This window comes from Nerophis lumbriciformis, linkage group LG13 (genome assembly GCF_033978685.3).
Source record: "Nerophis lumbriciformis linkage group LG13, RoL_Nlum_v2.1, whole genome shotgun sequence".
NCBI classification, from domain to species: Eukaryota; Metazoa; Chordata; class Actinopteri; order Syngnathiformes; family Syngnathidae; genus Nerophis; species Nerophis lumbriciformis.
The window spans coordinates 25578837-25596636 of record NC_084560.2 but is presented as its reverse complement, the minus strand read 5'-3'; the positions used below and the strand labels follow the sequence as shown (position 1 = coordinate 25596636).

Sequence of the window (17800 nt, the reverse complement as noted above, 5' to 3'; positions counted from 1 at the left end):
AGATTGATTCTGGTGGTGCTAACCGATCTCGAAGCAATTTTCTTCAATACATGGTGAAATAAGTGTGACCAGTAGATGGCAGTCACACATACGAGATACGTGTAGACTGCTATATGACGCCAGTAAACATCAAAACTTTAAATGTTCCTTTGAAGATAATGTATTACCGTATTTTCCGGACTATAAGGCACACTTAAAATCCTTTTTTTTCTCCCTCACAACTCGACAGTGCGCCTTATAACCCAGTGCGCTTAATACACAGAATAATTCTGGTTTTGCTTACCGACCTCAAAGCTATTTTATTTGGTAAATGGTGTTATGATAAGTGTGACCAGTAGATGGCAGTCACACATAAGAGATATGTGTGGATTGCAGGTTGACACCTGTACAATAAATGATACAAGCAAGTACCCGTAAGCAAGCAACACCAAAACGTTGTTAAAGTTAAAGTACCAATGATTGTCGCACACATGCTAGGTGTGGTGAAATGTGTCCTCTGCATTTGATCCATCGTCTTGTTCACCCCCTGGGAGGTGAGGGGAGCAGTGGGCAGCAACGGTGGCCGCGCCCGCAAATCATTTTTGGGTATTTAACCCCCAATTCAAAATTCCAACCCTTGATGCTGAGTGCCAAGCAGGGAGGTAATGATACCAAGTACATGAGCTTATCAAGTCGATACTACTATGATTACGTCAATATTTTTTAGCATTACAACATCTTCTTTCGTTTTTTGTTTTTTTTATTTATATTATGTTTATAAACTCAGGAAATATGTCCCTGGACACATGAGGACTTTAAATATGACCAATGTATGATCCTGTAACTCCCAGGTATCAGATTGATACCCAAATTTGTGGTATCATCCAAAATTAACGTAAAGTATCAAACAACAGAATAATGAGTGATTATTACATTTTAACAGAAGTGTAAATAGAATATGTTAACATAGAAAGTAAGCAGATATTAACAGTAAATGAACAAGTAGATTAATAATTAATTTTCTACCACTTGTCCTTTATAATTTTGACAAAATAATAGAATGGAAAATGACACAATATGTTACTGCATATGTCAGCATACTAATTAGAAGCCTTTGTTTGCTTACTCACTAAAAAAAGACAAGTTGTCTAGTATGTTCACTATTTTATTTAAGGACAAACCTGCAATAAGAAACATATGTTTAATGTACCATAAGATTTTTTTTGTTAAAATAAAGCCAATAATGCAATTTTTTGTGGCCCCCTTTATTTGGAAAAGTATCGAAAAGTACCAAAGAGTATCGCAATAATTTTGGTACCAGTACCAAAATATTGGTATGGGGACAACACTAGTTCTAACTTATATCAATCAGTAGACTCGCTATGGAAGCGCTAAAAACTACCGGCACAACAAAGAAGACGCTGTCGAAGTGGAGCCACGTAAATAAGACCGCCCACAAAACGGTGAATCCTGAAGAGACGGTCAGAAAGCGGCTTGAAGATGGTCTGTAAAACATAATCGATGCAACATTTTGACCCAAGAACCACCATTACATGTTATGTAGACCACAAGGAAGTGTTTTACATTTAGAAAGAAAAAAATTCATATGGACTCGCTGATCGGCAGTACGCCCTATAATGTGGTCTGCCCTATGGTCCGAAAAAACAGGGTGTATTCTTTACATCCACAGGAATCATTTTCGTGTTTATTAACACACCTACGGATCTGAGTGTGTGCTTTCAAACAGTGTTGTGTTGTTATCCCAAAGCTGGGTGGCATAAGTAGATCTCTGCCGCCGCCACACGATGACTGATTGATGGCGGCCTATTTTTAATGCATTGTTAAATGTGTAATGCTCAGAGACACTTTATAAAAGACCTGCGAGTAGAGGGGAAGGAAAAGCAGAGATGACAGAATGAGGTCAGGAGAAGAGATGGATGTGTGTGTGTCTGTGCACGGGGGTTGTGGGTTGACGGGGGAGAAGACGCCGCCACCTGATAGGTCTCGCTGTCACAGGACAAGGCGAGCACAAATAGAGAGTGTTAATGCTGTGTCAGGCTGCGCCAATTAAAAGTTTTTTTCCTGCCGACTTCTTTGAGAAGACTCACATAGTCACACGGCGTACATGCAGGCGTTGACAAAAGAAAATTGGCTGCCGCCGAGAATTAAATTGCTGATTTTAATCGCGCTGTATTTTGGGGTTATTGTTTGCCGATTTATTGTATCAACGCTGTAAAAAAAAAGAAAAGAAAAAAGGTCCTGTTTATTCCCTCTGAGGTTTCCTAAATGCTCACTCTTCTTCCGGCATTCACGGTTCTTCTAAGGCCCCTTCTACTCTAAGTCGTTTAACCCCTTAAAGGCCTACTGAAATGCGATTTTCTTATTTAAACGGGGATAGCAGGTCCATTCTATGTGTCATACTTGATCATTTCGCGATATTGCCATATTTTTGCTGAAAGGATTTAGTAGAGAACATCGACGATAAAGTTCGCAACTTTTGGTCGCTGATAAAAAAGCCTTGCCTGTACCGGAAGTAGCAGACGATATGTGCGTGACGTCACAGGTTGTGGAGCTCCTCACATCTGCACATTGTTTACAATCATGGCCACCAGCAGCGAGAGCGATTCGGACCGAAAAAGCGACAATTTCCCCATTAATTTGAGCGAGGATGAAAGATTTGTGGATGAGGAAAGTGAGAGTGAAGGACTATAGGGCAGTGGGAGCGATTCAGATAGGGAAGATGCTGTGAAAGGCGGGTGGGACCTGATATTCAGCTGGGAATGACTAAAACAGTAAATAAACAAAAGACATATATATACTCTATTAGCCACAACACAACCAGGCTTTTATTTAGTATGCCACAAATTAATCCCGCATAACAAACACCTCCCCCTCCCGTCCATATAACCCGCCAATACAACTCAAAGACCTGCACAACACACTCAATCCCACAGCCCAAAGTACCGTTCACCTCCCCAAAGTTCATACAGCACATATATTTCCCCAAAGTCCCCAAAGTTACGTACGTGACATGCACATAGCGGCACGCACGTACGGGCAAGCGATCAAATGTTTGGAAGCCGCAGCTGCATGCGTACTCACGGTACCGCGTCTGCGCATCCAACTCAAAGTCCTCCTGGTAAGAGTCTCTGTTGTCCCAGTTCTCCACAGGCCAATGGTAAAGCTTGACTGTCATCTTCCGGGAATGTAAACAATGAAGAAACACCGGCTTTGTTATCCGGCACAACAGTCAAGGGGTGCATTCTACGGCGGGGGTGCGTTATACGGCACAACACCTGCCGCAATACCCCGTTTCCCACCTACAGCTTTCTTCTTTGCTGTCTCCATTGTTCATTGAACAAATTGCAAAAGATTCACCAACACAGATGTCCAGAATACTGAGGAATTTTGCGATGAAAACAGACGACTTAATAGCTGGCCACCATGCTGTCCCAAAATGTCCTCTACAATCCGTGACGTCACGTGCAGGCGTCATCATACCGAGACCTTTTCGGCAGGATATTTTGCGCAAAATTTAAAATTGCACTTTAGTAAGCTAACCCGGCCGTATTGGCATGTGTTGCAATGTTAAGATTTCATCATTGATATATAAACTATCAGACTGCGTGGTCGGTAGTAGTGGGTTTCAGTAGGCCTTTAAAGGAATAATTATTTAGCCAAAGCCCCGTTTCAGCCACACTAAACCAGCGCTTAAGGTCCCCCTCCTCTGACAATTTTTTACACGGGTAAGTCAGCCGTGTAATTCTTGAATCTCCGGCACTTGGCTTTGTATGGACTCTTTGATCGTTTACAAACTGAGTTTGGAGAGGAAGTGACGCCAGAAAGACCTCGCCCCACACAGGAGGTGACGTCAGAAAGAACGCGCCACAACCAGCTTCATAATAAAGAGGTTTCGTAACTCGGAGCTAACCACCGGAAAGATGGAGGCGAGTCATCCAGACATGCCCGTGTTTCTCCTTCTTCTACATCTACAGACGCTTGTTGAAATCACACATGAATACCTTAAGAGAAAGCGATTGCAGCTATTTGGGATACAACACTTCTCAGACGGCAAGAGAACTTTCCAATGTCCGGCCGGGTCAGCTGTGATTATACTTAGAGAAAAACTTTGTCCATTTGTCGAAGGAGATACAACGAGAATGCGAGCTCCCGTGGATGTGATTAAAAAAAGGTAGCGTGTGCTTTGTATTACCTGGCTGTCGAGGGAAACGGCGAATGCATTTGGACTGGCAAAACAGACTGTATCAGTTAATGTCCGCCATGTATGTTGCGGACTCAACGTCTAGGTCCAGAGTATATAAAGTCACCAAAAAGGAATGGACAATGAAGGTGAAGGCAAAAGAGAGAGGAGTGTCCTGACCAGATATCTAGATCCCTAGATTGAAAAATGTTAAGTGTTCTTTATCACATTGTTTACGTGTCTGATAAAGATTTGATTAATTTATGATGGCTCAGGTGTGATTCACTACAATAGGGCCCCACAGCACACTGGATTCCAGTTAATTGAAATACCACATCCTACTCAGTGGCCTAGTGGTTAGAGTGTTCGCCCTGAGATCGGTAGGTTGTGAGCTCAAAGTCGAGTCATACCAAAGACTATAAAAATGGGACCCATTACCTCCGTGCTTGGCACTCAGCATCAAGGATTGGAGTTGGGGGTTGAATCACCAAAAATGATTCCCGGGCGCAGCACCGCTGCTGCCCAGTGCTCCCCTCACCTCCCAGGGGGTGAACAAGGGGATGGGTCAAATGCAGAGGACACATTTCACCACACCTAGTGTGTGTGACAATTATTGGTACTTTAACTTTAACAACACTGTATATTGTTCAGATAAGTTAAATTTAAGAACTTGCACACAAAGCAACACTGGAGGTGACTATGACGTGCGCATTTTCCGCGCATGCGTACTAGGTCGCGTTGCGCCGGCGGACGGAGGGGGCAAGGGTCTTAAACGGTGGCATTGTTGTGTGTGGACAAGGATAAGGTTAGGTGGGATTTACCCTGGATAACCTTATCCGGCTTAGTTTAAACAGGGCCTAAGCCGGCTGAGGTAAATCCCATCTATCCTTGTCCACACACACACATAATGGTCGTTTAAGACCCCCTCCCCCTCCGTCCCCCGGCGCAACGCGACCTAGTACGCATGCGTGGAAAATGCACACGTCATAGTCACCTCCAGTGTTGCTTTGTGTGCAAGTTCTTAAATGTAACTTATCTGAACAATATCCAGTGTTGTGGTATTTCAATTAACTGGAATCCAGTGTGCTGTGGGGCCCTATTGTAGTGAATCACACCTGAGCCATCATAAATTAATCAAATCTTTAATGGACATGTGAAAGTAAACAACGTGATAAAAAACATTTTAAATCAATCAATCTAGGGATCTAGATATCTGGTCAGGACACTCTTCACTGTTTTGCCTTCACCGTCATTGTCCATTCCTTTTTGGTGACTTTATATACTCTGGACCTAGACCAGTGGTTCTTAACCTGAGTTCAATCGAACCCTAGGGCAATGTTTTTCAACCTTTTTTGAGCCAAGGCACCACCAGCAGAAATCATTAAAAAACGAAACTCAGTTGACAGTAAAAAGTTGTTGTCGCAAATGTTGGATATGACTTTAAACCATAACCAACCATGCATCAATATAACTAATAAGTAGGTGTACTGTCACCACCTGTCACATCACACCATGACTTATTTTGAGTTTTTTGCTGTTTTCCTGTGTGTAGTGTTTTAGTACTTGTCTTGCGCTCCTATTTTGGTGACTTTTTCTCTTTTTTTGGTATTTTTCTGTAGCAGTTTCATGTCTTCCTTTGAGCGATATTTCCCGCATCTACTTTGTTTTAGCAATCAAGAATATTTTAGCTATTTTTATTCTTCTTTGTGGGGACATTGTTGATTGTCATGTCATGTTCGGATGAACATTGTGGACGCAGTCTTTGCTCCACAGTAAGTCTTTGCTGTCGTCCAGCATTCTGTTTTTGTTTATTTTGTAGCCAGTTCAGTTTTAGTTTAATTCTGCATAGCCTTCCCTAAGCTTCAATGCCTTTTCTTAGGGGCACTCACTTTTTGTTTATTTTTGGTTTAAGCATTAGACACCTTTTTACCTGCACACTGCCTCCCGCTGTTTCCGACATCTACAAAGCAATTAGCTACCGGCTGCCACCTACTGATATGGAAGAGTATTACACGGTTACTCTGCCGAGCTCTAGACAGCACCGACACTCAACAACAACACATTTGCAGACTATAATTATTGGTTTTCAAAAAATATTTTTAACCCAAATAGGTAAAATTAGATCATCTCCCACGGCACACCAGACTGTATCTCACGGCAAACTAGTGTACCACGGCACAGTGGTTGAAAAACACTGTCCTAGGTGTTCGGCGGAGGTCAAGACACACCCGACTCATCGTGTAAATAAAAATTTCTCCCTATCGGTGTATTACGGATACGGCAACAACAGAAGTCACTCTGATTTGCAGGTGTGTAATTTGTTGTGAGTTTATGCACTGTGTTGGTTTTGTTCTTTGAACAAGGTGATGTTCATGCACGGTTCATTTTGTGCACCAGTAAAAAAACATGGTAACACTTTAGTATGGGGAACATATTCACCATTAAATAGTTTCTTATTAACATGCAAATTAGTAACATATTGACTCTTAACTAGTCATTATTAAGTACTTATTAATGCCTTATTCGGCATGGCCTGATTATAACCCTAACCCTCTAACCCTAACTAACTCTAAATTAAGTATGTGTTACTTAGAATATGTTCCCCATACTAAAGGGTTATCAAAAATATATAACTTTGTCTTGAATTTGAAAAAAAACATTTTTATTTTTCACTAAAGAAGGGTTCGGTGAATGCGCATATGAAACTGGTGGGGTTCGGTACCTCCAACAAGGTTAAGAACCACTGACCTAGACGTTGAGTCCGCGACATACATGGCGGACAATAACTGACACAGTCTGCTCTGCCAGTCCAAATGCATTCTATGTTTTCCGTAGTCTTCCCTCGTCGGCCAGGTAATACAAAGCACACGCTACGCTGAGTACGTGACTGCTTTTTCTTTGGCTACCACAGAATGGTACACATGATGGATGAACAAATGTGATGATAATCAAAGAACAGGACATGGAACTGTGACGTGTCTGAGCAGCAACATACTGAATGCACACTGAAAAGTCATCTGTGTTTAGTGCTGTTGTGAACAGAATTGCCTTCCAGGCACACATAGTTATCTCCCCTAGCACGTTCGTCACCGCGCCCTTCATACTTCGTCACCATCATTAACGCATTTTACACTTTAACGACAGTTAATGTACATTACTTTAAACATTGCCTGTGTAATTAATAAAGGGTTTTTTTTAGGTGAAGTTGATAATAAAAAATAACCTTCTACTTCAACATTTCCCAACCATTTAAAAAATTCCAGCATTAACCTCAGAACATAAAAAAAATACAAATTAAAAAAAATTCCCGCTTTTTTAGAAATTCCCAAATTTCCATGAAATTCCCTTTGAAACGAATGGGACATTTTTCAAAGTACCACAACTTCCACATTTTTCATCCGATTCAAACTGTTCCAAATTCAAAATATTCAGCCTGTTCAGGAATTGTGTGCTCCCTTTCGACAACTATACAAAAAAAAATCCCGGATTTCCTAGAATTCCCAGTAGGGATGTCCGATAATGGCTATTTGCCGATATCCAATATTCCGATATTGTCCAACTCTTTAATTACCGATACCGATATCAACCGATATATACAGTCGTGGAATTAACACATTATTATGCCTAATTTGGACAACCAGGTATGGTGAAGATAAGGTACTTTTAAAAAAGAATTCATAAAATGAAATAAGATAAATAAATTAAAAACATTTTCTTGAATAAAAAACAAAGTAAAACAATATAAAAACAGTTACATTGAAACTAGTAATAAATAAAAATTAGTAAAATTAACTGTCAAAGTTTAGTACTATTGGACCAACAGCACGCACAATCATGTGTGCTTACGGACTGTATCCCTTGCAGACTGTATTGATATATATTGATATATAATGTAGGAACCAGAATATTAATAACAGAAATAAACAACTCTTTTGTGTGAATGAGTGTAAATGGGGGAGGAAGGTTTTTTGGGTTGGTGCACTAATTGTAAGTGTATCTTGTGTTATTATGTTGATTTAATTAAAAAAATAAAAAATAAATTAAAAAAAATACCGATAATAAAAAAAATGATACCGATAATTTCCGATATTACATTTTAACGCATTTATCGGCCGATAATATCGGCAGACCGATATTATCGGACATCTCTAATTCCCAGTCATTAGGGACATGTTCCCCATTGAAAATAAATGTTCCATTTTTTAAACTTCCACAATCCCCACTTTTTTTAACCGATTCAAACCCTTCCACCTTCAGAATCAGAATCAGAATCAGCTTTATTGTCATTACGCAAGGTAACGAGATTGAGGCCATTCCATACAGTGCGATGTGTGCAATGTGTGCATGCATTCAGCACATTCAACTCATCCTGGAAATTTAAACAATAATTTCTCCCCAATCAACAAATTTCCAGGAAATCCTGTTTTTTTTTAAACTTTATTTCCAACTTTTTTTAGTGCGCTGATGCCTTTTCACATTTTTCAACTCGTTTCAACCCTTCCACTGTCAAAACATTCCTCTAATAGGGACAAAAAAAAACAATTTGGTCTAAAAACTTGAAAAATTCCCGTTTTTCACGAAATTCCGTAATACCATTTTTCAATTACAAAACTGTTACTACTTCAACATTTCTTGACCGATTTTAAACAATTTCAATACCAACCAATTCAGCTCATTGAGGACATTCATGCTCTTAATCGTTTTCCAAAAAAAAAACGCTTTTCCCAAAATTCCCAAATTTCCAGGAAGTTCCCATTGAAATTAATGGGACATTTTTCCAAGTTGCTCATTTTCCACATTTTTCAACCTATTCAAACTAGGGATGTCCGATAATGGCTTTTTGCCGATATCCGATATTCCAATATTGTCCAACTCTTTAATTACCGATACCGATATCAACCGATACCGATATCAACCGATATATACAGTCATAAAATTAACACATTATTATGCCTAATTTGGACAACCAGGTATGGTGAAGATAAGGTACTTTAAAAAAATAAAAAATAAAATAAGATAAATAAATTAAAAACATTTTCTTGAATAAAAAAGAAAGTAAAACAATATAAAAACAGTAACATTGAAACTAGTAATTAATGAAAATTAGTAAAATTAACTGTTAAAGGTTAGTACTATTAGTGGACCAGCAGCACACCCAATCATGTGTGCTTGCAGACTGTATCCCTTGCAGACTGTATTGATATATATTGATATGTAATGTAGGAACCAGAATATTAATAACAGAAAGAAACAACCCTTTTGTGTGAATGAGTGTGAATGAGTTTAAATGGGGGACAAAGGTTTTTTGGGTTGGTGCACTAATTGTAAGTGTATCTTGTGTTTTTTATGTTGATTTAATTAAAAAAAAAAAAAAAAAAAAAAACGATACCGATAATAAAAAAAACGATACCGATAATTTCCGATATTACATTTTAACGCATTTATTTACAACAGGGACATGTTCCCCATTGAAAATAAATTTTCCATTTTTTAAACTTCCACAATTCCCACTTTTTTTAACCGATTCAAACCCTTCCACCTTCAGCATATTCAACTCATTCTGGAAATGTAAACAATCATTTCTCCCTAATCAACAAATTTCCAGGAAATCCTGTTTTTTTTTAACGTTACTTCCAACCTTTCTTAGTGCGCTGACGCCTTTCACATTTTTCAACCCCTTTCAACCCTTCCACTGTCAAAGCATTCCTCTAAGTCAGGACAAAATAGAATTTGGTTTAAAAACTTGAAAAATTCCCGTTTTTCCCGAAATTCCGTAATACCATTTTTCAATTACAAAACTGTTACTACTTCAACATTTCTTGACCGATTTTAAACAATTTCAATACCAACCAATTCAGCTCATTGAGGACATTCATGCTCTTAATCGTTTTCCAAAAAAAACCCGCTTTTCCCAAAATTCCCAAATTTCCAGGAAGTTCCCATTGAAAAAATGTTGCACATTTTCCACATTTTTCAACATATGCAAACCCTTCCAACATCAACACATTCCACTCATTGCCTGTGTAATTCATAACGTTTTTTTTAGGTGAAGTTGTTAACAAAAAGTAACCTTTGGTACCACTGTTTTATGGTTTTATCAACTTTTAAAGTAATGTATTTTAGCTTAGAAACAGTATTTATTGATGATGATTGACATTCAGGGTAAAACAGTTGTGTTGAGGATAGGGATGGGTATGGAATCCGGTACATTTTTGGCACCGACCGAATCCGATTCACATAAAGTCCAACGATGCCGTCTTTCGATACCTGGGTTGCGCAGGAAGTCACGCCCAAACTCCCTCTTGTTCCAATTTTCAATGCCGACAAAGTAATTGACTCAAAAAAAGCGCTTTAACGTAAGTAAAGTAAGGCTCCACTTTTCCAAAAAATGTGCTCGAACGATACTTGCATACATTGGTTTTGCTTTTGACATGCTACTAATTAGCATTAGCGATTTTAAATGGCGATTTCAACACCTCTAAACTTGCTAATTAAAATTATAACTATGATGCACGTTTCAATCAAACAGCTGGTGTGTAATTAGTACAATACTTATAGTGTTAACACGTTATAGAGCACAACAGACCGCACTGACTGAACTGACGTACACACCATAAGCTATGCACAACTGCCATCTAACGTCTTGGACTTGCAACTGCAATTGAGACACAGAAATGTGATTATAAAACAACTGGACAACTTGTATCATAATCAGCTCATATTTAGATGTTTTATGATAAATACCAATTAATATTTATTAACTCACAGAAAAGTACCGAAAAATTGGTTGCGTTGAGTAGCGGTATTGCTTCCTAGGTACTGGGAATCGGTACCGTATAGGTTCAAATATGAACGGTACCCATCATTAGTTGAGGACATGTGTTTGTGTACGTTTTGTACAAAACTGATTATTCTTGCTGTACTTGCTCGCCTCACATTTGATATGAAAAAGATCAGTGTGCTACCGTACGACTACCGAAATGTACAAAACTTCCACGATGGTCCTAATGACATGTTCACTCCTCCCTCCCTTTTTAAAGGAACATGTGAGCGTCCTCTCTTGTTGTTGTTTGTGATTAAAGATCAAAAAATATATTCCAAAAATATGTTTTCAAGAGAACAGTCACAGTGCGCCATGCTTTTCCCGCCCACACGGTCGTCTTCCCCGCTGTGCCGCGCCGCATTGGTTTCGACACCAAAGACGATATATCAGTGCGACTCAACAACAACTGCACGTTTCGTTGACTGCAACATTGTCTTTTTTTTCTTCTTTTAAGCAGCGTAGGTGTCAATCATAAAACCATATTCATGTACAGTACGTCTCCAGTCACTTCCTGTCACCATTGCAAAAGCTTTTTTAACCTTACAGCCAATGTTTTAAGTAACATATTTTTTAATTTATAAACATGTAAAAATAAGTTAGCTGTGTGCTGTAATATTAATTCATAAAAACACATTTTAGCCGTGACAGTAAAATACTCTAAGCTCGTCGCTAATGTATTAGCAATCACTAATGTGAGAATAAGATATTTTCAAGTGTTCTTTTTTTAATCCATAGTCATGTTTGAAGTGAAGTGAATCATATTTATATAGCACTTTTCTCTAGTGACTCAAAGCGCTTTACATTCTGAAACCCAATATCTAAGTTACATTTAGACCAGTGTGGGTTGCACTGGGAGCAGGTGGGTAAAGTGTCTTGCCCAAGGACACAACGGCAGTGACTAGGATGGCAGAAGCGAGGGATCGAACCTGGAACCCTAAAGTTGCTGGCACGACCACTCAACCAACCGAGCTATACCTATGTTTTCCTATGTTGTGTGTCTTCTCGTGATCTCCGTGGTTTTTTTTTTAATCTTATGTCCGATAGTAAACTCTGTGTTTCACCTTGAAGGCGCTGTGCTGTCCATGTAAGGGTATAGCATACTCCCTTCCTGTGGAGAAGGCCATATCTGTTTTGAAACAACAGCTATATTTCTTTCTGGGCGGGAGGGGCTGTTTTCGCACTAAATAAGCTGACTCTTTTCGTTTGACTTCAGACCGCTTCTTGTAAGGGCTGGTCTCCGAAAGCTTTAGTAAAACTTGGTAATATTGCTATTCTGTCTTGGTGGTCCTTCTTACTCAACATACACTATATTGACAAAAGTATTTAGCCACCCATCCAAATGATCAAAATCAGGTGTCCTAATCACTTGGCCCGGCCACAGGTGTATAAAATCAAACACTTAGGCATGGAGACTGTTTCTACAAACATTTGTGAAAGAATGGGCCGCTCTCAGGAGCTCGGTGATTTCCAGCGTAGAACTGTCATAGGATGCCACCTGTGCAACAAATCCAGTCGGGAAATTTCTGATGGACGGGTCTGGGTTTGGAGGTTGCCAGGAGAACGGTACATTTCGGACTGTATTGTGCAGAGTGTGAAATTTGGTAGAGGAGGAATTATGGTGTGGGGTTGTTTTTCAGGAGTTGGGCTTGGCCCCTTAGTTCCAGTGAAAGGAACTTTTGAATGCTCCAGCATACCAAAACATTTTGGACAATTCCATGCTCCCAACCTTGTGGGAACCGTTTGGAGCGGGCCCCTTCCTCTTCCAACATGACTGTGCACAAAGCAAAGTCCATAAAGACATGGATGACAGAGTCTGGTGTGTATGAACTTGACTGGCCTGCACAGAGTCCTGACCTGAACCCAATAGAACACCTTTGGGATGAATTAGAACAGAGACTGAGAGCCAGGCCTTCTCGACTAACATCAGTGTGTGACCTCACCAATGCGCTTATGGATGAATGGTGGAAAATTCCTATAAACACACTCCGCAACCTTCTGGACAGCCTTCCCAGAAGAGTTGAAGCTGTAATAGCTGCAAAAGGTGGACCAACATCATATTGAACCCTATGGGTTAAGAATGGGATGGCACTTCAAGTTTATATGTGAGTCAAGGCAGGTGGCCAAATACTTTTGGCAATATAGTGTATATGTCATCCAAAAGAACTTGGGGTTGACCAGTGTGTTTTATTCCCTGAGAGGAAGACTGGGCGCACAACACTAATTTATTGGCTAGCAAAAACTAATTCTAGCACTTAAACCTAAATACAATAGAACCTCGACTTTTTAACTTATTGGGTTCTTAAACAGGGTTCGTATATAGAGACATTTGGTAATTGAAGGACATTTCTACATAAGAAACAATGTAAACATTAATAAAGGGTTTCAGCCTTGACAATAGTCCCCATTTTAGTAACTACATCTTGCAGTTTCCGCGCTTGCTATGCAATGGAGTTATTTGTGTCAGAATTTTGAGGGCGCAAAGGCATAGAGTATTTTGAGCACAGAAAAATACATTTTGCAAGCACATACTGTATGCAAATGTTCTTTTGAGAAAAAAAATGAAACTCAATTGAAAAATAAAATAGTCTGAGCGAATATAAATGTATTTATGCTTAATTAATGTGTCTGCACATTTGTTATTATTCATATTAACAAGGAATAATTACTGCCTTCTGTGCAGGCAGAATGCTGTGCTCTCTTACGTCCTTACTCTCTCTCAAGCTCTGCACTCTGTGCATTCAGCAGTGTTTCATTTAGTTTTAGTCATAGTCTTTTGACTAAAATTCATTTTAGTTTTAGACATATTTTAGTCATCTAAATTGTTTTATTTGGTCTAGTTTTAGTCGGCTAAATTCCTCAACATTTTAATGGACTACAATTACATTGCATTTAGTTGACTAAAATATAATGTTTAAAGGTTAACGCATCTTTTAACGTTGTCTCAAAACTGCTTCTATTAAGGTTATTGCAGATAATCTCAAAAACGTCACAACACCCTGCACGCCATAAATCTATCAATAAGTACATTTCTCACTAATCTTATTGTGTGTAATTATTTTAGCTGAAATTAAGCAAAGTTTTTAAATGTTGAATAACGTGACTAAAATGGCCTTATGAAGAAACAAACTAGTTTTGTTCTGTATTGTGTATAACTCCACTTAGTGTGCACAATTGGTGTCTTTGCCACTCTCCCGTGTAAACACAGCAACCGGTGTTATAATTCTACAACGTAAATATACTGTATCTTGATCACATAAATGTATTTCTTTGTGTGGTAGCTTGAAAAATGACAAATCTGCTCTTTTGTGTTGTCAAGTTGTGTACAAAACCCAAAACCAGTGAAGGTGGCACGTTGTGTAATTCGTAAATAAAAACAGAATACAATGATTTGCAAATAGTTTTCAACTTATATTCAATTAAACAGACTGCAAAGACAAGATATTTAATGTTCAAACTGAGAAACATATATATATATTTTTTGCAAATAATCATTAACTTAGAATTTAATTGCAAAAACGTTGGCACAGAGGCATTTTTACCACTGTGTTACATGGTCTTTCCTTTTAACAACACTCGGTAAATGTTTGGGAACTGAGGAGACCCATTTTTTAAGCTTTTCAAGTGGAATTATTTCCCATTCTTGCTCGATGTACAGCTTAAGTTGTTCAACAGTCCCGGGTCTCCGTTGTGGTATTTGACGCTTCATATTGTGGCACAACTTTCCAATGGGAGACAGGCAGGCCAGTCTAGTACCTGCACTCTTTTACTATGAAGCCACGCTGTTGTAACACGTGGATTGGCATTGTCTTGCTGAAATAAGCAGGGGCGTCCATGATAACGTTGCTTGGATGGCACCATATGTTGCTCCAAAACCTGTATGTACCTTTCAGCATTAATGGTGCCTTCACCGATGTGTAAGTTACCCATGCCTTGGGCACTGATATACCCCCATACCATCACAGATGCTGGCTTATGAAGTTTGCACCTATAAAAATCTGGATGGTTCTTTTCCTCTTTATTTAGGAGAACACAACGTCCACAGTTTTTAAAAACAATTTGAAATGTGGACTCGTCAGCCCACAGAACACTTTTCCACTTTGCATCAGTCCATCTTACATGAGCTCGGGCCCAGCGAATCTGGCAGCGTTTCTGGGTGTTGTTGATAAATGGCTTTCGCTTTGCATATTAGAGATTTAACTTGCACTTACAGATTTAGCGACAAACTGTAGTTACTAACAGTGGTTTTCTGAAGTGTAACTGAGCCCATGTGGTGATATCCTTTACACACTGGTGTCGCTTTTTGATGCAGTACCGCCTGAGGGATCAAAGGACGGTAATATAATCGCTTACGTGCAGTGATTTCTCCAGATTCTCTGAACCTTTTGATGATATTACGGACCTTTAGATGGTGAAATCCCTTAATTCCTTGCAATAGCTCGTTGAGAAATGTTGTTCTTAAACTGTTCGACAATTTGCTCAAGCATTTGTTCACAAAGTGGTGACCCATCGCCCCATCCTTGTTTGTGAATGACTGAGCATTTCATGGAAGCTGCTTTTATACCCAATCATGGCACCCGCCTGTTCCCAATTAGCCTGTTCATCCGTGGGACGTTCCAAATAAGTGTTTGATGAGCATTCCTCAACTTTCTCAGTCTTTTTTGCCACTTGTACCAGCTTTTTTGAAACATGTTGCAGGCATCAAATTCCAAATGAGCTAATATTTGCAAAAAATAACGTTTACCAGTTCGAATGTTAAATATCTTGTCTTTGCAGTCTATTCAATTGAATATAGGTTGAAAATGATTTGCAAATCATTGTATTCTGTTTTTATTTACAACTTACACAACATGCCAACTTCACTGGTTTTAGGGTTTGTAATTATTAGTTGAACAGTGTGCCAAGACATCGATTAAACTCTACTGTACGTGTATCTTGCTTTTTAAATTGGCAAAGTATCTCACCCATGGTGTACAACAAAAGTAGTGGTAGAGTCAGCGGTCTTGCTCCTGCTCTACAGTCTTTAATAATTACAAAAATCTTATGGGACATTAAACATATCTTTCTTTTTGCAATCAAAAAACAAGTTTGTACTTAAATAAAATACTGAACATACAAGACAATTTGTCTTTTAGTAGTGAGTAAGCAAATACAGGTTACTAATTTATTCTGCTGACATATGCAGTAACCTATTGTGTCATTTATCATTCTATTATTTTGTCAACATTATTAAGGACAAGTGGTAGAAAATGAATTATTCTAATTGTCATTTACTGTTAATATCTGCTTACTTTCTCTTTAAACATGTTCTATCTACACTTCTGTTCAAATGTAATAATCACTTATTTTTCTGTTGTTTGATACTTTACATTAGTTTTGGATGATACCACACATTTAGGTATCGATCCGAAACCAAGTAGTTACAGGATCATACATTGGTCATATTCAAAGTCCTCATGTGTCCAGGGACATATTTCCTGAGTTTATAAACATAATATGAATTTGAAAAAAACGAAAGAAGATGTTGTGTTGCCAAAAAATATTGACGTAATCATAGTAGTATCGACTAGATACGCTATTGTACTTGGTATCATTACAGTGGATGTCAGGTGTAGATCCACCAATGGCATTTGTTTACATTGTGACGCCGGTGAGCTACGGTGTGTAGTGAAGCATGTTTAGCTATTCCTCGTCCTGCAAGGATGATATTTGTAAGAAGCTTATTTTCTTTGTCGCCATGGAGGCGAGGATTAGTGATTAAGAAGTAGCTAAAACACTGCCGATGGCGGATGGACGTTAGCCGCTAGCTAGCTAGCCATGTCTTTAAGCACCTCTTCCTGAGGGCGTTTCAGTGTTATAACTTCACCTTTATCGTTAGTTTTTAAGCCGAAATGCGTCCGTTCTCCCTTTTCTGTCTACACACTGTGTCTGTTTGTAAGTACTCCGTGATTTTGCGCTGCCAAACATGCTCGTCTGCTCGTAAACCAGCATTGACACCACGTGACGACGACGGGGGCGCAGGGGGGTGCGGGACCGGTACTTTTCAGAGGCGGTATAGTACCGAATATGACTCATTAGTATCACTTTACTAATACCGGTATTCCGTACAACCCTAGTCTCAGACCTCCTTCAATAAAGCTGGCATTCCCCTGTGGTGGCGCCCAGACTGGATTTAATTAAACAGCGTGAAATGAATTAATCAGCGGTGTGTCAGGTAAAAGAACTCATCAGTAAAACGACGACAAGCATTTGGAGTGTGATGACAGTTATTAATAGGCCAATGCACGGTACGATCGTCCTCCTATAGTCGCGTTCAAAACGGAGGCCAAATAAGACAAAAAATAAAGTCAAACCTGTGTTTGATCTGTTCTATCAATTAATTAAAAAATGAGTCGTGTATAATAATGTGGTGCAAATTAGATGGAAAAGAGATAAAATATTCATTTAGTTATCTTGGGAATCAGTCTAGGGGGCTGTTTTATTTTTTTGGGGTCTTGAAATGCTGTCCATATGGCAAATTATGTACAGCACGGAGATTGTCCTGATGCCTCGTGGCGTCGACCACGGCGACGCTGCCTCTGACAAAGTCTGAGATAATGAGGCTGTTCCAAGCCTTAAGTATAGAATCCCCCCCACCCGTCACCCCTGGGGGTGGCATATCCACAGTCATCTTTGTTGTAGCGGTGTAGCGTGCAAGGATGGGGGGTGGAAGAAGTGTCAAAAGATGGCGCTAACTGTTTTAATGACATTCAGACTTTACTTCAATCAATAACGGAGCAGCATCTCCTCATCCAGAAACA

General features: G+C 39.2%; 1 protein-coding gene across 1 annotated transcript in view; it reads left to right on the top strand.

Moving 5' to 3' along the window:
* Window positions 1-11425, top strand: part of LOC133613984 (endothelin receptor type B-like) — a 36099-nt gene extending 24674 nt beyond the window's left edge. The window contains exon 8 of the mRNA XM_072914376.1: window positions 11263-11425. Within this exon, the coding sequence (XP_072770477.1) occupies window positions 11263-11425 (163 nt within the window). The remainder of the gene's footprint in view (window positions 1-11262) is intronic.
* Window positions 11426-17800: the final 6375 nt, after the last annotated feature.